General features: G+C 39.8%; 1 protein-coding gene across 3 annotated transcripts in view; it reads left to right on the top strand.

Annotated features, from left to right (window-relative positions):
- mta3 (metastasis associated 1 family, member 3) overlaps positions 1–25,640 on the top strand; it is a 27,215-nt gene extending 1,575 nt beyond the window's left edge. Inside the window, exons 2-19 of one of the 3 annotated variants that reach the window (XM_040135181.1) lie at positions 836–903; positions 2,039–2,132; positions 6,019–6,145; positions 6,318–6,381; positions 7,142–7,259; positions 8,077–8,179; positions 8,945–9,044; positions 9,142–9,330; positions 11,280–11,354; positions 12,975–13,033; positions 13,210–13,328; positions 14,429–14,586; positions 16,273–16,495; positions 18,412–18,504; positions 18,675–18,836; positions 19,496–19,527; positions 19,617–19,735; positions 25,023–25,640. In XM_040135181.1, the coding sequence (XP_039991115.1) occupies positions 836–903; positions 2,039–2,132; positions 6,019–6,145; positions 6,318–6,381; positions 7,142–7,259; positions 8,077–8,179; positions 8,945–9,044; positions 9,142–9,330; positions 11,280–11,354; positions 12,975–13,033; positions 13,210–13,328; positions 14,429–14,586; positions 16,273–16,495; positions 18,412–18,504; positions 18,675–18,836; positions 19,496–19,527; positions 19,617–19,735; positions 25,023–25,194 (2,075 nt within the window). In that variant the 3' untranslated portion in view covers positions 25,195–25,640. Of the gene's footprint in view, positions 1–835; positions 904–2,038; positions 2,133–6,018; positions 6,146–6,317; positions 6,382–7,141; positions 7,260–8,076; positions 8,180–8,944; positions 9,045–9,141; positions 9,331–11,279; positions 11,355–12,974; positions 13,034–13,209; positions 13,329–14,428; positions 14,587–16,272; positions 16,684–18,411; positions 18,505–18,674; positions 18,837–19,495; positions 19,528–19,616; positions 19,736–25,022 lie in introns of those variants that run through there. The other 2 variants (XM_040135180.1, XM_040135179.1) reach the window with 2 other exon arrangements.

Raw genomic sequence — 25,640 nt, 5'->3', positions numbered from 1 at the left:
CAAATACCCCAAAATATTTACTTTACAGTTATGTATAATAAAGAAAAGCAGGATATTCTCTCATTTGACAGGCTGAAATCAGAGAATATTTGGGATTGTTTGCTATTCCCGCTTTTAAGATGACTGAAACAATTGTTTGACAAAACTGATTATCAGAATAGTCGCTGTTTATTTTTCTGTGAATCGATTAAGTGACTAATCATTTCAGCTATAGACCTGTTACTGCTACGCTGGCAAATTAAAGAGAACAATATACCTGTCAGGGCTGCAATTAATTATTTTACGACAATGGGATAAACATATTCTGGGTCCAGATGTAGATAACAGTAATACTTTTATGTCCTGAACGCAACTGAAAGTCACACTTTGACATCTATAATATATTTACCTCTTCACTGGATTGTTTATGTGTCTGGAACTTAGTAATTACAACATTTCCGGCTGCACTTGAAGGCAGCATTTGCCATGGACTGATGTTTTCCAAAGTTACCCTATATTCTGCCGTGCGCAATTGAACCAGGGTGGATTTCTGTCTCTTCAGGCTAAGTGAAGTCATGTTTACGCAGATTTTGTTCAAGAGCACTGGAAAGTCAACTATTATGACTGTGCTGTGTCCCTATCCTCAGTTTATTTATCTAACAAAAATCATGACAGTATGGTGACTGTCTCATGGGCTGAGGAAAGCTTGCAGCACACATCAGATCTGTTTTTAAACTCTTTTTCCAGAAGTAACAGTAGCTGTCACCTGGACCTACATGATTATTCAACATTACAGTTATTTTACACAGTGGAGTAATCAGTGTTTTTTTTTTTCTTTCTTTTTTTCCCCCCCCAGATTATGTATTCTTTGAGAACTCCTCCAGTAACCCTTACCTGATCCGCCGGATAGAAGAACTTAACAAGGTACTGAAGTGTCTGTGTGTCATTTTTTGTGTGTTTATGCTTCTTTATGCCTGAGGGTGAATAACAAGAATTCCTCTCTGTTCCTGCACCCACCCCCTCTTTTTGCAATGTTGTATGTTTGTGTGTGTGTGTTTTGTGACTAAAAGTGTTTATAATGTGATTAAAAGCGACAGATGTTTCCCAGTCTCCTAAATGCCATTTGTATTGCAGGATAAGCCTGTAGGAGTGTGTTGTGTGTAGGTGTGGGAGGTCATTGAAATGAACATTTCAGGAACTCGTTTATTACCAGACTAAGTATCAGATGATACTGGCTTTGAAAAACAACCTTGTCTGATATTTCTTCCTCCAATGTTTGAAAAGTTGTGGAGTTGCCTGTTTTCACTTATTTCATAGAATCGTGTCCCTTATGCTAAGAACAAACCAAAACTAACATACATTGTCTAAACACCACACGAGCATCTTTAACAGGCATGTCAGAAAAGCTTTCCTGTGTTGCTTTTGCATTAAGGTACTCAGATAAATGCATGCCGTAAGCAGGTGGCGTGCGTGGGTAAATGTCAGAATCAGCCTGAGAAAAGCATATTGAGGCTGTACGTTATAATATAAAGACAGGAGAGATTGTAATTATCATAAGTGGTACAGGTGGTGGATGAAATAATACTCCCTGCAGTATCAGTGCAACAGATACTGCCCGTATGAAGCTTATAATGTTCACTTTTAGTTCAGGCTGAAAGAAAGAGGCTGATTGAACATGGAGATTTTTACGGCTCTAGCTTGTGGTGGCGTTGCATTGTAATTCTTCACAATGTTCCTGATTCCCCCCCAACAACCTCCAAAAAGCAGCAGAAGTTGAAAAAGGTTTTCTTAACCCTCGTACCCCACATCCATTCACTCTCCATCAGTCACAGCATTTAATACTGGCTAAGTCTTTAAGCCTGTCGGCCTAATTATACATCGAGACAATCAATCAGTCATCTGATCGTAAGTGCTGTTGCTGCCCTGGTCAGCCTGTCATAGTAGCAAAGCTTGACGGGCACACAAATTAGCCTTGTCTCTTGGGAAATTAGAGGTTGGTGCAGGAAGGTGTTGCCACCCCTCTCAGTCAGCGTGGATCTCTCTTCTCTCTCTGTTTCAGACGGCCAGTGGGAACGTGGAGGCCAAGGTGGTTTGTTTCTACAGACGGAGAGACATCTCCCACAGCCTCATCCAGCTCGCAGACAAACATGCAAGTGAGTCATCGCGCATTCAGGCTTTTGTTGAGGTTCCACATGTGAAAGTTACAGTCCCATTCATGCAGTTCAGTATCATAAAACACGATCTAGTTTCTTTAAAATCTCTATATTAATCTACAGTAAACAGATGTCAAGCTGAAATGATGAGTGGAATCACTGATTAGTCAAAGAAGAGAAAAAAAATTGGCAAGAGTTTACTTTTAAGTCATTTTTCAAGCAAAAATGCCAAACTTTCTGTGGTTGTGTCTTCACAGATGTGATGATTTGCTGCTTTTGTCTGTTTCACATCATTGTAAAGTGAATATCTTTGGGTTTTGGACTGTTGGGCGAACAATACACGCATGTCAACCGGGTCTCTGTGAAGTAATGATGGTGGTTTTTTTTACAGTTTTCTGACATTTAATAGACCAAACAATTCAATGATGAATTGAGAAAATAATTGGCAGATATTTTTCTGCTGATAACTGGTAGATTATTTTCTCTCTAATAGTTTTAGTCTTAGTGTTGTTTGGACAAAACAAACAATCGCATACCATTACCTTGGTTTAAAAAAAAAAAAAAAATTTTAATGGACCAAAGGATTAATCGAGTACCAGAGAAAATAATCAACAGATTAAGCGATAATGAAAAGAACTGTTAATTGCAGCTTTACTCAAATGGATTTTACAGCAGTATGAAAGAAGCTGCAAATGTTTACCTTTGAGAAGTGATTTTTGACATTTATTTGATAAAAAACAAACAATGAATTTATTATTAAAATTGTTGATCAGTTATTAACTGATTAATGGACATTGCAGCACCAGTCTAAAAACTGAATGTTTTTCAGCCATCCATATGAGAAAATGTCTTTATGGGCTTTCCGCTTTGCTGCATGTCAGTCAGGCAGACATTTCCAGTAGCATTTACACTTAGCCTGTCCTATGCACAATGTAACATTTACTATCAATAAGGATTTTTTTTCCCCTCCCCCCTTCATATCGACCACGGCTCCAGAGTGCAACCATTTAGTCACAGCATTGTTGCAGATGGTGCAACTGAAACATAAATAGGTGCTCCAGTGTGACTTGTGGATCTACAGTTGTTCATATTTATGTATCAAATTATTTGCTGAATTGCTTATTATGGAGAGGGGGAGAATTGGAATGTTAGTGTGGCTGTGTGAAAATGGAAGGAAAGGAAGGTGTTTTTACCACAACACCGTTTCTCTGTGGGACACTTAATACCCATTTCCAGTGATGTTTCACTTGGCCCTTTGGTCACAATAAAACAAATTATTGGTTACTCTTCGAAAGTAAAAAAAAAAAAAAAAAAAACCTTCCATGTGCCAAAACAATCATAATTTTCAAGAGCAGGAGTATTGAGATGAGGAGTCAGCAGCAGGAGATCCAGTGAAGAAATAAGTTCCAGACCCAGTGAATATAAAGTTCACATGACTGAGACTCAGCACAGACAGGAAAGGCAGGAACAATATTGTGTGGCTAAATATGGTTCCCTTTGTGGTCAAACTGTTTGTCGAAAACGAAGCAACCTTAAGCAAAAACATAAACCATACAATATGCAGGGACATATATCACTGAACACAGAAGGTTGCTAATTCAGTGATATATGTGCAGTCAGTCGTCGACCAGCTGGTCAGCAGAAGACACAAACAATAATAAAATATAAAACTGCCTACCACACTGTTTAAAAAAAAAAAAAAAAAGTATTTGCACAGTTTATAGCTCAGATTAGTTCAGGCGGAAAACCCCAGGGCAGTCAGAGAATTTAATTTACAGAAGTTAAATCGAATGTGCCAAGTTTATAGGACTCAAGACTGAAATGTTTGCATGTATTACCAACCTACTGATCTATTGGTTGAAATAGAAAAAGATAAAGGTGTTGCTGTGAAGGTTTATTTCTAAAGTAGGGTACAAATTTCAGAAGGGAGCACCAGGGCTCTTAGTGGAGTTACTCTGGAGCCATGTCAGCAAATTTGCATGTGTTTTGTCTCTCATGCTAGATCATTATTGCAGCCAAAGATCAAATAACAGCTGTGAGCCAACCATTAGCTCAACAGGAGAGTTCAACCAAATCTCAAAAAACACTATAGAGGTGAATTAATTATGTTTGTGAGACTCAAAATATCCAAAAAATAGATTTGAAAATCTCAATAACTTCCCACCGTGCAATATGTGAATGGATATATTTCCCCATTCACTGAAACAATCTTGAAATGTGTCCATATTTTGCTGCGATGACCCACGAAGTAGCTACCAGTCACTAACGTCATTGACAAGAAAGAGAGAGACTTCCTGTAGTTGCCTTCTAGTGGTTTTCCAGTGGAAATCTTGCAATATGAAAGAGCAGCAGCAGCAAAAAGACTTTTGGTTTGCATTAGCTTTGTCTTTACACAACAATTACAGCTCTGATGTATCAAAAGGGAGCAGAACAGGCTGATACCTGTTGGATCTAAGTAATAACAGTAACATAATGTAGAAGTGGAACTCCAAAACAGAGATACAATTTTACACTAAAAATCTAGATTCTTGAAAAATTGAGAACCAATCAAAGACACTGCTGCGTTGAGCGGTCTGTCAGGGGGTCAGTGTGGTTGTACAACGTCTTAAAACCCCCTTCTCTCACACTTATTCGATGTTGGAATTAGGGGTGTTGTGTCCGAAAGTGTTTGTAACTCTTGCTTCACAATATGGTTGGCCATAGGTGCAGCGGTTAGAAAGTGCTGTAAACAGGGTTTATACCTCTCTCTTAAGCTCTTTTCACTCCTATTGCTTCTATGTGTGCATACTAGTGCAACACCCAAAAGTGTGCAAAGTTGTCCCCATCTGCACGATTCCTGTGTTGCCTTTCTATATGACGGCCGGTTCGTAACAGCCATAAAAACTTTTGTCTTCATATGTGTTCATACAAAGTAGTTAATTTCAAGCGTCGAACAGAACTTTTTCATACAACATGATGTCCCACCATGTCTGAAATCAAAAGTGTTCAAACCGTAGTTGTTTCAGATGGCTACACTGGAAGGTGGGATGGAAAGCTGGCCATCATAAAGAGGGGGGAGACGCATTATTTTTTAAATATGGGGAGAACAGTGCAAGTTTTCAGGCAGTGGCTCCTGGAATACATTCATAGTGTTGGTTAAATCACATGGAAAGTTGCAGAAATAGTTGTGACAAATACGAAAAAAAGAGAGCTAGAGAAGTTCAGACCCTGGGTAATTTCTCACCTCTGCACAGCGTGATGTGGGTGTGAATGTTGGCTTGTCAGTTTCGGAAAATTGCAGAAATGGTCGGAGACAGTCCCCCTCCCAGTTCTGGGGGTGACTGTCTCAGACTGCGACAAGCAGTTCTGAAGAAGCAAAGCACAGTGGAAATGGGAAATGGGGAAAGTTGGTTTCTGTAGGATTTTTGTAACAGGAATTTGAAGGTCTATGAGTTCCAGTGCTAGATAATTGGTGTAATAATAGATGTGAATGTTGCCAATAGCATGCACTGTGCAACAGTTATTTAACATTTGTATCTGCTGCTTGCCATCATAGGCTGACAGCTGCAGCAAAACAGCTAATCCAGTATTTATGGATGAAGACTGTGTTCTTAAATTACATTTCTAGTAATAGTCCTGAGCATAATATCTGGGGTGTCTTTAATATAGGGCTGCAGTAGTTTGTGATTGCAAAGTCCTCAGGAGACTTTTTACCAACCTATTGTTTTGTAACTGAAGACAGCGGAGTTATGAAATATCATTAAATGGCCATGTATGAAATCTGTAAGATAAATGGATGAATTATTTTTCATTGAGCCTTCTGTGACATATGGCTACAATTTAAGAACATAAGCGTCTCATTTAATATGTTATTTGAAGTAATTTTCTGCTGTGTGTGCATTTACAGAGGAGTTGGAAGAGGAGAAAGAGAACCCAACAGAGACAGAGCTAACAGAAAAACAGAAACACCAGCTTCGCCACAGAGAGCTTTTCCTCTCCCGGCAGTACGAGAGTCTACCTGCGACACACATCAGGTACTATCCACAGACTCCCTCCGACACAGACACACTCACTGGACCCTATAGCTTTTTCATCTGCAGGCAGTGCTCATGGATAGTCAATCATCCAGCCATGAACATGCATATTAGACTCTGCTCACTTCCTGTGTCTGTGTTTTAAATGGTGCCCTCTCTCTTTTTCTATCAGGGGGAAGTGCAGCGTTGCGTTATTGAATGAGACTGAAGCCGTTCTTTCATACCTTGACAAAGAGGTGAGCCAGAGAAAATAAAACTTGATTCGTCATCTCTTAGCGGTGGTGGTGTTTGTTTACTGCAGACTGCATCGTGGCAGGTCTAGTCATACTTTACATGCTTTTTCATTTGTATGATGTCAGAAACTGAGGGGAATGTCAGGTACTTCAACTAACCATTACTTTCAGTGTTGATTAATCATTCAGTGATTTTCTGGATGTATTGTTTGGTCCATATAATGGAAGAAAAACAAAAATATGCAGTAAAGTTTTTTTTGTTTTTTTGTTTTTTTTTTAATGACAAAGATGATAGTGTCAGATTACTCATATTGTCCAACCAACACCTCAAGACTAAAACAATTAAGTTTATTATCACATAAGACAAAGAAACCCGCATGTTTGAGAAGCTGGAACTGGAGAATACCAGGCATTTTGCTTATTATTTTTTTGGTCCATCGACTAATCGATTAATCGACTATTTGTTTCATCTGTACAAAAGTCAGATTTTGTGGCTGCAGCTTAAATTCTTACCAAAACATAACCTTCTTGTTTTTATTCTAACACTTAATTGTTTAGTAGATACCACAGTGAGGATCGTTCTGTTATAAAACAGCTGGGGATTACAAGTTTATTAGCAGAATTCCAAATAGATTCAAGGTTCAGGTTCAAATGTATAATAGAGAAGATGACATTAGATCTAGTGTAAAAACCCTGCGGTTCAAAATATGGAGGCCATTTCTTCATTTTGGTAATTGGTGTGTGGTTTTTTTTTTTCCTCCAGGATACCTTCTTCTACTCATTGGTGTATGATCCGACACAGAAGACCCTGCTGGCCGACAAAGGAGAGATCAGAGTGGGACCGCGCTTTCAAGCAGACGTACCTGAAATGCTACAAGAGGGTCAGTCAGAACTGCACATGAGCTGATTCACTCAACATTTATTTAGTTAAATTACGCCTACAGGTTTTGGTATTTACATGGTCACAGCTTGTTTTTAATCTCTAGCGTCATTATCCACATCTCTAGTGTGTGTGAGCGCGTGTGTGCGCATGTATGGGTGTGTGTGAGATTGGTCTCAAAGGGTTACGGCAGGGACAGGTAGCTGTTATTTGGAGGGGTAAGAAATCTGTAGGCTTTGTTCCAACCATGGAGAAAATACCAGCTTTTTTGCTTGTTGAAGCTATAGTGATCACTATTACCCTTTAGACTTTATCATAGATTTTCCATGACAGACAAAAACACATGAAAGAAAGTATGACAGGGCAAAGACATGGCTATTACACAGACAAGACAAAACAGTGGAGGGAGGGAGGAAAGGGGTTACAGTGTAAAATTATTAGATGCACGTAACTATTTAACACATAGTGTGTCCATAGGAACATGTGCACTCACATGATCTAACATCAACACACGCTTTGCTTAACGTGTACATTGAGATAAATGTTACAGGCCACAGCAGATTAAACTTGGATCTGGTAAAGGGACATCCTCATCAGCCATTGCTTGAAAACAAAAGCAACATATTCAGTCCGGTGCAATCATGAAATGTGTAATTTCTTTCAACAGTGAGTGGACAATTTCCAGGCAATTTTAAGGGGTTTATGATCATGGATTTAGCTTGTAGCAGATAATCAGGGAACATAAATTGATTTCTTCACCCTCAGCCTGTGATGAAGCTGTCGTGCTGCCTGTAAACTGTTGTCTCTGTTTCCTGCAGGTGATGCAGATGACAGGGACCAGTCGAAGCTAGAAGAGAAGCTGTGGGATCCAGAATGTCCACTCACCAACAAACAGATAGACCAGTTCCTAGTGGTGGCACGGTAAATCACTGCTCACCTCCGAGATCTACACTGACAACCTCCTGATCAAATCGACCAGATGCTACCAGATAGTAGCATTTTATGACCCTTATTCCTCCAGTCTACAGCTGCAACTACTTAAATCCTCACTACCATAGAGATGGCACAGCTCTTAGTACTGACACTTTATGACTGTTGCTGACTTGCTGTAAAGGATATAATATTCAACTCCACAATTTTTGCTCTGTTTGGGTATGATAATGCAAAGTATGACTGCACAAATAATAAATGCATATTCTTATTGTTTGAGGGATGGCTGATACCGTAAGTAGGGCTCATTATTTTAACTTTTATTCATCAGGGAATATGTGAATATATCACTGTTTATTTCAGATATTAAAAATGGATGAAAATTGCATTAAAAATTAATAATATAAAGATTGTGTTTAAATCTTGTAGTTAGTTGACTGTTTATCGTGTTTGATGTATGAGAAGCTCATTTGTGTTTGTGCTCCATTTTTTTGCTCACCATTACTGGAAGTGTATTCTGAGTTGTGTGTCTGTCTTGGGTTTTTTTTTTTTTGGCTTTTTTTCCCTGTAAAAATCGGTAAAAGAAAGCAATGAGCCCTACTGATTAGGAGTAATGTACTGGATTCATTCATATATATATATATATATATATATATATATATATATATATATGCTCTCTCTCTCTATCTCTCTCTCTCTGTCTGTCTCATTCTCTCACATACACACTGTTGTTGTTTATATGCATATTTTTTTCAGGGCGGTTGGGACCTTTGCTCGAGCATTGGACTGCAGCAGCTCAGTCAGACAGCCAAGCTTACACATGAGTGCGGCTGCAGCCTCACGAGATATCACACTGGTGAGTTGGACGCACATAAAGGCACACTCACCCTGCAGTACCCGATTGTGACTTAAATGATAGATTGTAACTCCCGTCCTGTGTCCGTCGGTTGCAGTTCCACGCGATGGACACACTGCATCGTCATAATTACGACCTGTCCAGTGCACTGAGTGTGCTGGTCCCAGCAGGCGGCCCGGTGCTCTGCAGGGATGAGATGGAGGAGTGGAGTGCCTCGGAAGCCGCCATGTTCGAAGAGGCATTAGAGAAATACGGAAAAGACTTCAACGACATCCGACAAGACTTTGTAAGTGTGTGTTTATAACTGCGCTCAAACCCTGGCCGTTATAAAGTCATACCAGCTGGAATTTGTGGGGTGTCTGCTACAGGAAACTGCCATTAGGGTGCCCAGGTGATTTGAATAAACATAATATCTGATATGAAAACTTTACGTTTGTTTTTATCTAGTAAATTTTAGTATTTTACATGGCACATTTTAGTATTATATTTTGCTTCAATGTCAACCAAAATTTACTTTTAAATTTATAGACTGCAAAGCGAGCTATACATGGCTCAGTCAGCCCTGAATGTGGCTAATCTTTTTCCCTTGGACTCCAAAACTGACTGTCAGAATAACAATTTTCTTTCTTTATCTTCATGAGAAGATGAGAGAAGAACAAAAAAAAAATGGCAACATCTCAAAACATCCATCTCGTCATCAGCTGAGAAAGTTCAGTATCTGTTGGTTGTTCAAATTCTGTCGTTTAAGCATAAAATGTTGACCGTCTTTGCCCTTGATAGGTGGCTGCCTCCCCCTGGGAGTCTGTTCATCAGTGAATAGACTAAATATGTTTTATTTACAGTAACATAACTTTATCTATAAATCGTTTGGAGACAAGCGGAAAAAACTGTTGAAAGTGCTGATGTGGGGATTTCAAAGAGTACCTCATTTATGTCTGTAGACCAAAAATATTTTTGAAACAAAATGTATTATTGATTGTTCAGCGATTTTACAGGCATACATAGACTTTCAATGAAAAGGGCACAAAAACAAGTTGGAATAAAATCACTTAACATGTAAATAGGCTGTATTATAGTTTAATTTCTTACATTTTCTGGTGTATTTGTGTGTATGAATAGTGACAGAATATTTTTACAACTTAGAACTGTTCTTTAATAATAATTTGTGGACATTTTTACAAGTGCCTTTGTCATGGTTTCCATGTGTTTTGGGTTCATGGCAGCTTAATACTTTTTGCGGCTGAATAAATGAGAAGTCTTATAGCTGAGTTTGAAAATTGATACAATGAATGTGGGGTCAAGGACAATTTAAAAGATGCTAAACAAAGACAAAAACGAAGGCTTACGAAGTCTGCAAAAATGAACCAAACTGAACCTTGACTCTAGAGGGTCTGTTGGTAGTTTCATTCTTAATCCAGAACAGCAGCTTGTAGTCAACTTGAATTCACTGAAATAGTGACCAGATTTTATGTTTATAAGGTATTAAAATCAAAACTACTCAAATTACTCCTTCGGCATAATCCATCTCACCGCTGTACATTCATACGCCCATGTATGCCAGTCGAAAAACAGCTTACATGGTGAGCTGTTTATGATGAGCTTGAGCCAATCCTAGCTGTGTGTTGAGATGTACTTTGGTGAAACACATTACCTTTTGAACCTTCCTTAGCAAACAGTTTGACAGTGGAGACATCTGATTATGCTGCAGGAGTGATTCGAGAAGTTTCTGTGGACTTTGGATACCTTCTTCCCCCACACTGGAAACTCGTCACAGTGGGAACCCATTGTAATTGGCATGAATTTAAGCTGACCACAGCCGCTGCTCATTGAAGGAAGAAAATACCAATCTTAACTGCCACCTTTTCAAGTCTGCAAGGGGTGACTGTTTGATTCTGTTGAACAATCCTTCCCACCAACTACCTTTACTGCACAATAAAGGCAGGATATGGGTGTATGTGGGGTCTCATCAGGTGTTCATGAATACTTATTAAATGTGTGAATCACTGTGTGTGTGTGTGTGTGTGTGTGTGTGTCTGTGAGACAGTGTGTGTTTTCGTCTGAGGCTCAGAACCAAGCAGAAGTCGTAGCTTTCAGCCTCTCTGGCCAGTTGCCTCTCGCTCATGAATATACATGAGGGCTTTCGCACTCAGATGGCAAGAACATGAGATATTAATATAATTAATTTACTCTTTCTTCCCCCACCCCCCAACCTCTTCATTCTTTCCTCTTGTGAAGCTGCCATGGAAGTCTCTGACCAGTATCATAGAGTACTACTACATGTGGAAGACCACAGACAGATATGTGCAACAGGTGAGAGTAATTCAGTATTTTCAAAACAATGAAATTAAGTATTTCTTTCTTGAAACGGCTTTCTCCTGTGATGTGGCCAGTCTGACAGTGTTTAAGAGTTTTTACTTTTGACCGGGTATCAGCAGGTCTTTAAAAGTCTTAAAAAGAACTGAATACAGTTTCCTCAAAAGCCCTCAGAAGACATTAAAAAATCTGGAATTTTAATCACAGATGTCTTGCCCGCTGTAGATGGTAACATTAGTTAGAAATCTGACATAAATAATGTCTGTACTTAATAAATAATTTTATGCCTATTATGTAGGTTTAATGTCTCTACTGGTTTTCCATGGTTCTTTGATAAGTATGACCATGAAAAAGGTATTAAATTGTATTCTGTGTGGTATTAATGATGTCTTAAAAAGTCTTGAATTTAATTTATTGGACGCTGAAGAAACCCAGCTTTAAGTCCAAAGCGTAAAGGTGCCCTTTAGAGTTTTCTGGTAAACAAAGTTTCTGTTTATATTCAGTGTTTTTCACTAAAGTGTGTGCGTGTGTGCGCGTGTTCTTCCAGTATTCCTGTAATATTCATATAATATAAAGTTGCCTGGTTATATGCGAGAATTTTGCCTGATGTAAAATGTATCTGTTACCTGATGTTAGAACAGTCACTTGCACAATATATAATAATACTTGCAATTGCATTTGGATAACAATTATATTAAAGTATGATTTGTGTGTGTGTGCTTGTGCTTGTGCTTTTTTCTTTTTTTTTTTCTTTTCTTTTTTCTTTTTCTTTTTTTTATGTTTACATTAGAATAAAAAAAACGGGACCCACTCATAAAAACACTGCTCTACAGTGCTACCAGTGGGGCAAAAACTCCACTAGGTACATTTTAAATAAAAAAGCAAAAGACAGAACATTTAATTCGTACATGGTGCTTTTGTATTTCTAAGTTTCTGAAGATCATTTAAGATTTTTTTTGTCCTGCATTATTTTGGTATATATTTATATGTTTTGGATGTGTTGTTTATATGTTACATATTTCTGTAGTTATAGTCTGCATGTCTTCTGTTGTACTTTCATTGTCTACTGCAATGCAAATTTCACTTAAAAGGGTACTCCAAAATTAGTATTGCACTTTCGCAAAGTTGAAAGAGACACATTATTAAAAAAAGAGAGTTCAAGTTGTGGTATGAGTCAAACTTTAAAAAAAAAAAATATATATATATATATGTGTTGCATTGTACAGTTCCTATAATGCAACTCACTAGCATCTTTCACTAGACTTTCCCTGGCTGTTAAATTCCATCATCGTTGAAACTCCAAACTTAGATACTTTTTCAGTATTACTCACAAAAGCTCCCTCCCTCCAGAGCTACAGAAAAGATTATACAGCCATTTAGAGGCTGAGTAGAAGGCGCATGCAAACTATCACATCAAGAAGGAAGGAATCAACAGCTTTGAAATGCATTGACTCGTTTAATGATTTTCTTTGTAATCCTGCAGTCCTATTTTCAGGCTGCCTATTAGCACTGATTTTGAAAGGTGTCAGAGTATCAAGATTTATGTCAAACAAGTTGATTTCTTTTGTTATTAATGATCCTATCCGTCCATTGTGTTTCTGTTTTTTCTCGGAGCAGAAGAGACTGAAGGCAGCAGAGGCAGAGAGCAAACTGAAGCAAGTTTATATCCCCACATAGTAAGTCGTTTCATTTCACATTTCAATATTCAGATGTACGTCGCCATAATCTCTGTACCTCTGGCATCAAGATGATGATTTTTTTTTCTTAATTTGTTAAAATTTAAAGCACTGCAGAATGCAGCCGTTGCGTTGGTGTGTTTCTTAAATCTCCTCTCCTTCTTCTTATCCGACAGTAACAAACCCAACCCCAACCAGATTTCAATGACCAATGGCAAGATGGCGACAGTGAATGGAGCAGGCCCCGGGGCCTACCATGCAGCAGGCGGGGGCAGAGCCTGCGAGAGCTGCTATAGTAAGTTTTTGTGTGTGTGTGTGTGTGTGTAAAATGAAATCACGAGGGCAGTGAACATGGGTAATTTAGAAATGAAGGGGAAACAAATGCAGCTAAGAGTCTAGAAGAGGTGGTTTCCTTTTATTTTCACCATCACTGCGTATCTGCTTATTTATCTTGACAGCTGTTACTAATCCAGTCTTTAATGTGGCTCTGTATTAGGGTTGGGTAACGAAAACGGGTTCAGAATTGAAACTGGTTTCAGATGTATGAGAACCAGTGAGGCTTTAAAAATATGCTTTCAATTCCTGAAAACAAAGTTTGGACCTACTGTGATTATTATGATAATCATAATATAATGTTGATTATTATTTTTTTTTATGATCAATTGTCCGATAATAGTAAAAACGTACATCACACTTTCACAACTTTATGTCTTCGACTTGTTTGTTTTGTCCAACCAACAGTCCAAAAACCCAGATATTCAATTTACGATGATATAAAATACAAAAACTGCAAATTCTCACATTTTACATTTTTGCTTCATAAATGACTTAAACCTTTAGTCTTTTATTAAATTTTTTTTTTTTGTCAAAGGACCAATTAACCAACTAATAACTATCTGAAAATAAAGCTTCTTCACAATAAAAGCCTCACAATGGCTGGCAAGTAGAAAACTTTCATCTTAAAGTAGCAACAGAAAATGTTCTATTTGTATCGATAGAAGCTGAACTGCACCCATTCAAGCTCTGAGCAGAATGGATTTGAATCATAAAATAGTAAAGAATTTGACAAATTATTTTTTTCCTTCAACATATTGTGGTTTAATTTCTTGATCAAATAAAATGCGAAAAACTGGAATGAGGATTTGATGAGAAACAGAAGTGTTTAGGAGAATCAAAATCAACAAAATTCAAAACAATAATTGCCGTACTATACACTCTTTTCTTTTTTTTTACCTACCCATATATCTGTGCTGACAGTTTCTTCACGTTTGTTAGGACACTGTAGGTACTAATCTCATCAGTCAATAAAAATCATCCACTGTGCTGAGTGTCTTGAGACCAGTTTCCTCCTGTGATTCCTTTAACAAGCATTAATTCATTTTGTACGTTTAACAGCCATGCAGTCGGCCCAGTGGTACTCGTGGGGGCCTCCAAACATGCAGTGCCGTCTGTGCGTTTCCTGCTGGATGTACTGGAAGAAGTACGGCGGCTTGAAGATGCCAAGCAGAGCGGAAGGCCCAGAGGAGAGGACCTCCCCGAGTCCTGCAAGCAATGTAAGCTCAGTCAGATATGTGAAACACATAAAGGAGGGTAAATGTGTCTCAATCAGAGTATCTGCATGTTCAAATGCCTAGGACCATGTCAGTTTATGAAGCATAAATTGTCCCAAATTATAGATAGAAAATAAAGAATAAAACAAAATCCACACAACTGCTGCTCTGTAAAATTTAAAATCTGTAGCATATAATAGATGTTTTTAGCTGTCAACATCAGTTACTCAGTAAGCGCAAAACATCACATAAAGTATCTCACATATTAGCTGTTAATCGATTCACACACTTTCCGCTTTTACCGTTGGATTTCCTAGCGAGAAAACTGACCAGTTAAGAGAATTTTTTTTCTATAAATTCAAAGCAGACCAGTCAATGCAGAAGTGGTCCTTTTATGTCCTTATAACTGGAATTGAAAAGGCCACACGGGACAGTGCAGACACCCTGAGACTGTAGTTTATCCTTTTTTATCATGCCGATGGAAATTTGGAAAATTCTTTGGAAGTTCTGAATTGTAATGTAAAGGAATATAGGTGTACAATATGTGTAAGGAAATGAGACAAATAAATATGTCAAAGTCCATTTTTGGACCCCAGAGTTTCTTTTGTTAGAGATTGATTTGCAGAGGACGCAATGCAGAGACCCAAACTCCCACCCTGTTTCTGGGCTAAATAGCCATTTTCGCAGCACACACAGCACAGTTGTAACTAATACCATAAATGATTGCTCTGTTTAATTTAGTGCCACTTTTCAAATCATCACAGTGAGCCATAATGCACAACATCAGAGCCTTGGAGTAGTCTAATACAAATGGAGTGCAGCCATTACTAATGTAATTAATTGCACCTGCACTTTCCCTGCCACTCCACAATGTACACTCACATGCCGGTTTATCTAATGCAGCTTTATTTAATAGCCCTGCGATAAATCCCACCTTCACAAGGATTATAATGTTCCTTTTTTGACGAAGCTGATTTACAGACATGTTAATTCCAGTTCATGACCAGTTTGGAAGCTGCAGTTGCCCCCACTGACATAAACGGGGTCACCCTCACCTCTCACTGAAACATAATACAGTTAAATAGCACTCTAGCCTCGTAAACGACCATAAAGTTGAATCACCACCTTACTAAAACCTTCAATAAACCTTTTGTGAAGGTAATATTTTTTGCTGAGCTATTTTATTTGACTATATTTAACTAGCAACTGAGCATATACTGCTGCATGCTTTTTTCATGACTTTTTCATTAAAGGCTGAAATGCGAGGTCGGTATCTTTTTCATATAAACAGTTGTCAGCTTCTCTACTTGGTCGTAAAACTTAATAAAGTGAAATAATAACTTACAACTCATTAAAAACTACAGCTTACTTGAGTCTTTGGCATTATATAACCTGGACGTGGACTGCAATCTGGGGCGAATATCTGTTTTTAGAACTTTTGAAGCCCCTGAAAACTGACAGAGGTCTCTTATGCAAAATAACCAAAACGGTTCCAACTTTGGCAGAAAATGTTGTGTTCCTGTTGGACCACATCACTTATAGTAAGAAGCTGTTTATGAAAATAGGTTTCCAGGGCCTTTTTTAAAAGCAGTTTAGTTTTTAAAGCGCCTACAATGTTTTTTAAACAGCTGACGTCAGCACACCTGTATTCAGTGGCCTTCTCTCTGTGTCTCCGCACTTCCTTCCCAGGAGTCCCGTTCACGAGGTCACGCTCCCCGTCAGTCCAACCACATGGTGCCGATGCGAAACAGCGGCAGCCCCAAGTCCTCCATGAAGACCAAGCAGGCTTTCCTGCTGCAGGCCACCCGCCTCACCAAGCTGGCCCGGCACATGTGCCGTGACATCATCAGGCTGCGCCGTGCTGCGCGCCGGCCCTTTGTCCCCATTAACTGTGGGGCCATAAAGGCAGAGTGTAAGAGCTCTTTCAATTCCTCCTAACTTCTGCCACATGGACACACACACCTGCAAACAAAAACACAACATATGCAGACATACAGAAACACAAACACACCGACACACACACGCGCTCACCACCCCTTCTCATCCTGACTGCCCCATCATCAAACCCCATCTCTGCCCGTCTCTGCCCCACCCCCCCACCCGTCTGTCTCTCTTTTCTGTTTTTATTATTATTGTTATTATTATTATTTTGGTTTTTGTATTCTCCCACCCCCTGTTTCCAATAAAGACTGCCTGTCCTCATAACTATGAGTTTTGATCATCTTTTCATTTGTGGTTTTTTTTGTTTTGTTTTTTTAATCTATTTATTTTTATTCTTCTATCTGTTATGGTACTTAGTCACTGTGAACTGAAAGCCATTGTTGGAATTATACACAAAGATTTATTGGTTAAACAGGGCTATTCTACACGAACACCCACTTTGAAAATACACACATAATAACTGATTTTGCTCCTGTCTTTAACAAGTAGACTGTAATAGAACCCGATAGAAGTCATGTTCTAGTCTGAGCCACATATTTGCTGAAGTTAGATGTAGAGAAAATGTATTTTACTAAGAAAAGCTCTATTTTGCACGGCACCCCTGGTAAAGGCGTGCCCACTCTGTGCTATCATGGCTGAGCGAATTGTCTCAGCCGCGAATGTTGATTGTAAATACTGAACCTCCGCTTCACTGTGTTTGCCATCACCATTTTTTTAAAGCATTTTTATTCCCTATTTGCGCACACATTTTCCCTCATGCTGTTAATCGTGTGTTTTTGTGAGTGTATTAGACAAATGAATGGATCGATAATGAGCTTTGGACTGACGATACTTGAAAGAAGGGAGGTTAAAGCTGAAGTGAAGGCTTATTTGTCTGGTACAAACAATAAATAGCTGCTCTTGACTTTTTGCTGCTGGCTGCCGCCGCGCTCCCCCCCCCCCCCCCACCCACAGATCAGAGTCAGACCATAAGAAGTCATCTACTGGACCGTGGTCTCTTGCCATGCCATCCATTCAGCTATTCTCCTGTGTTCAAATCATGCAATATTCATGAGAATCCATCCTGTTGCCTCCTTTGTCTTGTAAATCCTGCAGCCAGGATTTGCCCTTCAGAGCCACCCCCCCCCCCTTCACTTTGCCTCCTCGTCCTTCATTTCCTAACAACTGTTGCAATATTCTCATCTCATCTTCTACCTCTTTTTGCTCTTTTCTTTCATCACTGTGTGAACGTGAGAGTAGACCTCCAATAAAGTCACACCTGAAAGCATCTCTTCCGAGTCCTTGTGCTTCATGTGTCCATGTTATCTGTCCATCAACTCCACGACACTCAGAGGAACCACAACGGCACGCCTCCCCTCCCCAGCATGGACTCAACCTTCAGTGCCTGCTCTTATAACGGCTTCATATTTAATGTATGTGTGTTTACGATACGTTTTTTTGTTTGTGTGTGCATGTAAGCATGTACTGAAAATTGTATGTGCATGTGAGACAGATTTTTTTTCTCTTTTTAAGTGGTCACGTCATCCCTGGAAGCAAGTCTCACCGTATTAATACCTCAGAGTAATTTGATCACATGCATTGACTCCTGCACCTTGCGATGTTGCTCTACATTCATTTTAAACATAAGAGGTCGTTTTCATCTCCATAAGACATCCTTGTTCCAATCATGCGCAGTTCACCCTTCTATCAACTCATCTTTATGCAGAATTCAATTGACACACAGACTTGGTTTGTAATTGCATGATTCTGCATAGATGTTAAACAGTATTTAGTATTATTGGTCAGTCAGTAAGGCTTAGAGGGAGTTAATGCCTTCTGAGAAACACTGCACTGGTTTGTTAAATGTGTGTGTGTGTGTGTGTGTGTGTGTGTGTGTGTTTGGTTTAGACATGTTAAGGGTGTCAGAAGGGCAGGGGACTCGCTTACCCAAAACCAGAGCCGCCCAAAGGAGCACTCTGACCAGTGTCCTGCAGTTTCTAGGTAAATCAATTCACACAATCAAGACTTGAAACCGTAAATTTGACCATAACTGGTCTGATTTTACTTAATTGTACTGAATAACTGTGTCAAATCAATAAAATATGAGTAGAAAACATTGAGGTGGTCCATTGGAGCCAGTTGATGCAGCTGAAGTTTGGTGTCTCTTCCAGAGTCCCGTCCGGCAGCCCACGCCCCTCGCTCACACCGCACCCCGGGCCTGCAGACGCCTCCCCCTCGACGTCTCCTCTCCTCTCTCCCGCACGGCCCCCACGGCATGCTGGGAAAGCGCAGCTACCATCACCACAGCAGGGCTGAGCCGGACAGGCGCTCAGGTAGACACACACAGACACACATTTCTTTAAAAAAACAAAACAGAACAAACAAAAAAAAAAAAAAGAAAAAACAGCTGAACTGATTCCACAAAAGTAATTATGAGTTGTTTTTTCAATAAGACTGTTATTGCTTAACTTAATCCTGCCCAGAAGCAAAAGTCATTACTTTATCTGTGAAACTCCCCACCCCCCTCCCCCCACCTCAAAAAAAAAAAAAAAAAGGAAAATGCATCCCCTCTTGCTTTTAACTAAGTTACTTCTGATGTGAATGAACCTTGGGGACCAAACAGTGTTAATATCTAATGTTCTTGTCATCATTTTGCTTGATAAAATCAGATTAGTGGAGATACACCCGGAGTTGATAACCTTTTCTGCCATTTCTTATCTAAACTAGCTCGTTGGAGAGAATGACAACTAATTCTAATGAAAGCGAATCAGCAGATGGGGGTCATTTGGATAATTTGGATGATTCAACTTCAGTCTGACACTTTGTTTTTTATTGGTAACTTCACTATTTTTACTGAAATTGAAACACAGTCATTTGTTGCACCACTTGTAACTAGGAAAAGTAATAAACTAATCAATACTATTCACAACTGACAGATTCCCTCATGCATACTTTGCATCTTTCTCTCACTGCTGTGGCTTTGTTTTTGCAGAGAACCCAGGTGCAACAGGTGGACCCCTCCTGGTAGGTGTCTTATAATCTTTTTAACAAATCAGGTATCACTAAATCAAGCGCTTATTGTCATTAAATAACATCGAATTGTCCTTTTGCAGCACAACGGCCGCAACAGCAGTAGTGGAAACACCCGAGGTGGAGTGATGATCCGCAAGAGACGCCCCAACTGGATCGATGCCCCAGATGACAGCTTCTTCCTCGTCACCCGGGAGACCAGGTAAGCAAAGGTGACCCTTTTCTGACCTCTGATTGGCTGACTCTGTGTGTGTGTGTGTGTGTGTGTGTGTGTGTGTGTGTGTGTGTGTGTGTGTCTGAAGGGAAAGCAAGTGATGCTTAGAGCTGAGCGACAGCAGATAAGAGAAACTGAACTAAACTGTGACTAAGTGGGTTATTTTTGTCTGGCGATGACTTCATAGGAGCTGTGTAGTTCAAACGCACAAACAGATACAACCCAATACGCCCCTGTGCTTAAATTTACACAGACCCACTGAGTTGAAACGGTGGCAGCTTGGGAAGCCTGCAGAGTATTGTTCTCCTTTTGCACCATCTAAGGGTGTCAAAAAAAAATCATTGCATCATTTTAAAAATATGAAATCAATTAAAATTCAATTAAGTAAGTGTTCATTTTTTATCAAAACATGACCTGTCAACTGTTCAAGAAACCCTCTAAAAGCATCAGTTTTGACAAATGAGATAATTTTTGATTGGAGGGAAAAATGTATCTTTGAAGAAAATGATGAAAATATAAGGTAGACGGTCCCTTAGCTGCCACCGAAGACACTTGAGGTCATGTTTGCTCTTTTTTGTTTTGGAACTTAGAGGATTTTACATTCTTCAGTTACAAACTGTCCAGATGTCTGGTATCATAAGACTCACGCGTGAAAACTTTTCGGTCAAAAAAATGTGGTTGATTTCGTGGAAAAAAAAAACAAAACAGGAACACTTAATCCTTTTTTCCTAGAGGATTTCTAGGGCCCTGAAGGTAGACACAATGAGCTGCTTTTGTTTGAGGCTGAAGTTTAGCCTTCAAAATATTTCATATTTTTTAAGCTAGTGTCTCACTGTCAGTTTTGCATGCATTTAATTATCGATGCCAAGATCGATACAGATGTTTTGGTTGTTTTTTTTTGCTATGATAGTCACATGGCTCCAAGGATAGCAATGTTGGTAAGTTGGTCCACTAAACTGGACCAGACTGAAATATCTAAACAGCCACGGGACGGTTTGCCATTAAATTCTGGTGACCCTTTGACTTTTCCTCTAGTGCCACCATCAGGTCGACATTATTATTTTTTTAGTGACTATTCTCAACAACTGTTTGGATCGCCATGAAATTTGGTACAGACGCAGAACCCCCAACGGCAGATTGGTCTTATTCGTTGTCTGCTTCTCTTTGCAAACACTGAACGTCAGTACACATTTTGTCGCAAGCACGATTGAATATAGACTTGAATAAACAGGTTCTTGTGTTTTACACATAGAAAATCTGGTTCTTTGTATTTTCACACACACATATAGACACACACTCTCGCGTGCGCATAATGAGTCAAAGTTTGCACGTCTGCATGTGAGAGAGAAAGATGTTCTTCCATTAAGCCTGTGTCTAAATGAGCCATGGCACCCGGCGCTCGCAGCCGCCCTCGGACCGCCGGGTCTAAAATTAGACCAGCTAACTGGTGCAGATGGGCCAGCGAGGAGCCAGGCACCGTTGGGCCCTGAGTGGAAATATCATTACCACATTAACCGTGGCGGCACTCTTGTGGATCACTCACTGACCACCAAGACAACATGGCCGTGCGCTTATGTGTGTAAGACAGAGAGCGTGAGAGCATCATTCTGAATAATTTACCCTTTCTGTTATATTATACTGCCATCCACTCTCCTGGTAGGGACACTGAATGCTTTTCTGAATAAAAGCCATTAATAGAGCTGCTCCGAAAGGCTGCCGCTAATGAGAGATGATCGGAAGTTTCATTTTTTCTCCCCGTTCTCCACCTTGTTATCCTCGTCTTTATCTCTAACTCAGTGTGATGAAGGGCGCAGTGTGCCACAGAGCAGAGAGGAGTGGAAGATCACTCCCACTTATTCGAGGAGGCAAGAGAGACAATTACAGACAGAAACAGAGCAAATTAACACTTTTCTCAGTATAGGTTACACAGCGCATAAAAACTGTTTAAACTGTTAAATGCGACTAGAATGAGATAATAGGAACATGAAAAGTCAAGGGGTCAGCAAATTATCCCCATTCATTCTCTGAAGTGCTGAGATATTTCTCTCTGAAATGTTAAAAAAATGTTAATCCCATGATGGCGCTAGAGGAAAAGTGCTGTAAGTACAGTACTTAAGTACATTTTTATTGCATTAGTACTTTACTTGAGTACTTCCATTATATGCTACTTTATACTTCTACTTCACTAAGTTTCAAAGGTGGTAATTGTCCTTTTCAAGTCACATTTCTTTGACATCTTTAGTTTGTAGTTACTTTTCAGATTAAGATTTAGATAACACCTCGTAATACAGCCTTCGGTTTACAGTGTGATTTCATTGAATGAATCAGGTTCTAATAAATTACTGACTGGTTCCTGCTGGTACTTTAATCTAGGTGCAGCGGAAGAAAACAAGACTATATACAGTATATTTGTTGAGTATAGTTTATTTCACCTTTCCCCCAAAAGTTCTTATTCCCTTTTTTGCCATAGTCTTGTTTTTTTTTTCTGTACTGACATTTAAGTACCTGTATTAACCAGCAATTATTTTGTTAGTGCCTGATTCATACAACAAAATTGCACTGCCAATCGCAGAATGTATTATAAAGTGGTAACAAATTTTACATGAAAAAATATATGATAAACTTATAAACTACAATGTATTTTTAAAGATTAAACCAGTGGTAGTAAACTTTTCAGATAGTGAAGACAGACAGATTTAAATAAATGTTTGAAGCTCAAAAAGGCGAAACTATCCAATATTTCACTAAAAGGAAACATTAGAGAATAGTTCAAAAATGAAAACTGATTTGTGAAGAACAACTTTCTTCCTACTACACTAGTTATCTCACGACAACTCAGATTTATCTTGTGTGATTTATCTTGGACCGACCCCCTAGGTTGGGAACCACTGGACCAAACTACCTAACAAGATGTAAAATAGTTAAAACAGCAGTTTTACATTTAAGTATTGGTACTTTTACTTGCGTGAAGGATCTGAGTAATTCCTCCATCACTCTGCCTGACGTAAGATTCAGAGAGGCTGGATTTGGGCAGAGAAATAACAGGACAGAGCATCAGAAATGCGAACAGAACGAGAGAAAGCGAAACAGAAATGTGAGGGAGACAGCTTGGTATGTTTGAGAGTGGCTTTTGCATGTTTGCTTTGCTCCTCCCGAAGGCCAGCTGAACAGACAAACAGCAGCGCTTTGAGATAATGTGCCACCAGAGCTAAATCTGTCCTGCTCCTCTCCGGTTTCATATTCTGTTAGGTGACAATGCGCAGGGTATGTCATGCTATGTACAAGTATAAGTACAGTATGGCATTGTACTTGAAAGATATGCGCGTAGATGCACGACTGTCGGACGAACTTGATGTGTTTTCCCGTTCACCGTGCAAGAAGAACGTCGTCGGCGCTGCTGAGAGAGCAGTGGAAAGGGGAAGAAAATGAGAGGGCTTTGTTGTGGATTACATCTGAAAGTGTGACCACCTAAAGGGAAAAGTGAATAATCACTTATACATTGTTGTTATGTATATTGCATATCTCCAAATGAATCCCATTAGTGCTGTGGCTGCTAAAGAGCCTTCCTCTCACAGCACGCAGCACCCCCTGCATTCTGGAAATTACCACCGGCCCCTTCATAAGCCTGCAAATCCTGCAGAGTTCTTCCTCTCTCTCGCTTCCTAACCAGAGATGAGTCTTAGTAATTCCCGATGCTCAGTACATGCTGCACTCCGATGCATCGGTTGTTGGTGGTGAGGCCTTACGCTTTACACCTCATGTAAAGGTGTGCTGAATGATGAAAACGAACATTTTTCTCTGGAGATACTGCTCAAAACATTTGTACAGCCGGCCGATGAGGTGATTAACTACCAGTAGTTCAGTAGCATGAAGTTTGTCAAACTGCTGGTAGACCAATAACATACATGACAAATAAGCTGTCCCCGAAAGCCCATAGCCCAAAGCCAGTTTCACCATTGCTCCTATGTTTTGCCACATTTTTACTGCATGTTGCTGGAGCCAAATTGCAGATTGGCCACAGTAATGAGAAGCATCAGGTCTGTGGTCAGCTAGGTGTAAATAATGGATTGAGGTAAACATTATCCGCAGGCTTAGCCACTGTTACTCACGGAAACATAAAGATGCAATCTTAAATTCTCGGCTACTACCGGATTTTGAGCTGTTATATTTAAATATCAGGCACTCAGACACCACATTCAAAACATGTTTCATGAGGAATGTGGTGTGTTTTAAATCATCAAGCTTCTCTTGTGTGTCTTGTGAAAGAGAGTTTCTCAAGAAACTTCCTGGTTAAAAATAAAGGTTAAAGAAAACAAGTCAATGCATGAAAAATGTCGCAATCAAATCTAAAAACCCCAAATTTAAAAAAAAAAATAAAAAATAAAAAAAAAAGTTAAGGAAAAAAAACCTTAAAGGAAAAGCTCGACATTTTTGAAAATATGCTTCTTGACTTCTATGAGTGTACAGTTAACATTTACAGCTGTAGAGGTTCTGGGTTGTTTTTTTTTTAACCTTATGACAGAGACAGAAAGGATGTTTTCCCCCTGTTTCTAGTCTTTATGCTAAGCTAAGCTAACTGGCTGCTGCTGGCAGCTGCATATTTACTGTACAGACGTGAGAGTGGCATCAATCTTCTCGTGTAGCTATCATCGGGAAACTGAGTTTATAAACTCGCGGGGCTCAATGCATTTGTTACCAGGACCTAACATATTTATCATTTTAATAATTAATTTTAAGGTTGGGAGGCAGGAGAGTTGGGAGGGAGAAGAGATGAGCACAGGAGGGCTTTGAAGGGTTGAAGACATAAATATTTTTCAAATTTCTCTGACACTGTCAGAAAAATCCGGTTAATCCACACTTTTAATAAAGATGATGTTTTTTTCCTTAGCATTTAAAAGGACCATCTCTCGTCCATGTTGGCTCAAAAGTTGAGACTGAAAGTTCGCTCCTGACTGTGGAAACAGTAACTGGGCAAACGAAGCAAACTGCCGATATTGTTTCGTCTGCTACTGTTCAGTGGTGGAAGACACACTCAGATCGTTCAGATACATGTAGCGACATAAATGACAGTTGCCGTTGTGTTGTAATGGAGTAGAAGTATAAAGTAGCAGAAAATGGAAAGTACCCTTAAATGTACTTAGTTAGCACCACTGCAGCCGTTACTATTACTAACTGCGGTGTCCTGGGCCAAGAGTGAACTTTAAAGCTGGAGTTTTTCCTGATATCAGTGTATCTTCTTCTGCGCTTATGTCCTGTCTTGTCTCCACGCCCCCAGGAGGGCCAGGCGGCTGCTGTCCCGCTCCCAGCTGAGGCACGCCTGCCGGCAGCCCTGCGAGCAGATCACCCTCCGCAGGGTCTCCCAGGGCCCTCCGCAGGGGCTCGTCCTGGCCCCTCCGCACCCTCACCCCAGCCTGAGGATGCGAGGCCCCATCGTCATCCACGACTGACTGGAACACAGACCCTCCGACCCCCACAACCCACCTGCATACACACAAAGAAACACTCTCCTCCCATTCTCCCATTAAATCCTCAAACCTTCCTTTGCTTTTAGCCCTGAAACGATCTTTATAATCCTTGACAACACTTAAACAAGCTGTCTAACTGTTTGGCGACAGATCGATGTGATGAGTCATGATGCAATAGAGACATACACCTGACCTGACTGCAAGTGCTGGCTGTCTCTAATCCCCAGGGAATGTGTTTGGGTGCGTGTTGACAGAGAGGCATAAACGGTGTGTATGTCTGTGTGTGTGTGTGTGTGTATGTGTGTGTGTAATGATCCCAACAAGAATGATGGGGTTGCTGATGTGCGGCGTTCTTAGTTTCTATGGATGGACATAACGGCGGAGCTTCGTGTGACCTTTGTTTGATGGTGAATTGTTGTGAAGTTTTA

Source organism: Xiphias gladius, chromosome 9 (assembly GCF_016859285.1).
Source record: "Xiphias gladius isolate SHS-SW01 ecotype Sanya breed wild chromosome 9, ASM1685928v1, whole genome shotgun sequence".
Classification (NCBI taxonomy): Eukaryota; Metazoa; Chordata; class Actinopteri; order Istiophoriformes; family Xiphiidae; genus Xiphias; species Xiphias gladius.
Note: the sequence above shows the minus strand (reverse complement) of the source record. Positions and strands in the feature narration are given on the sequence as shown.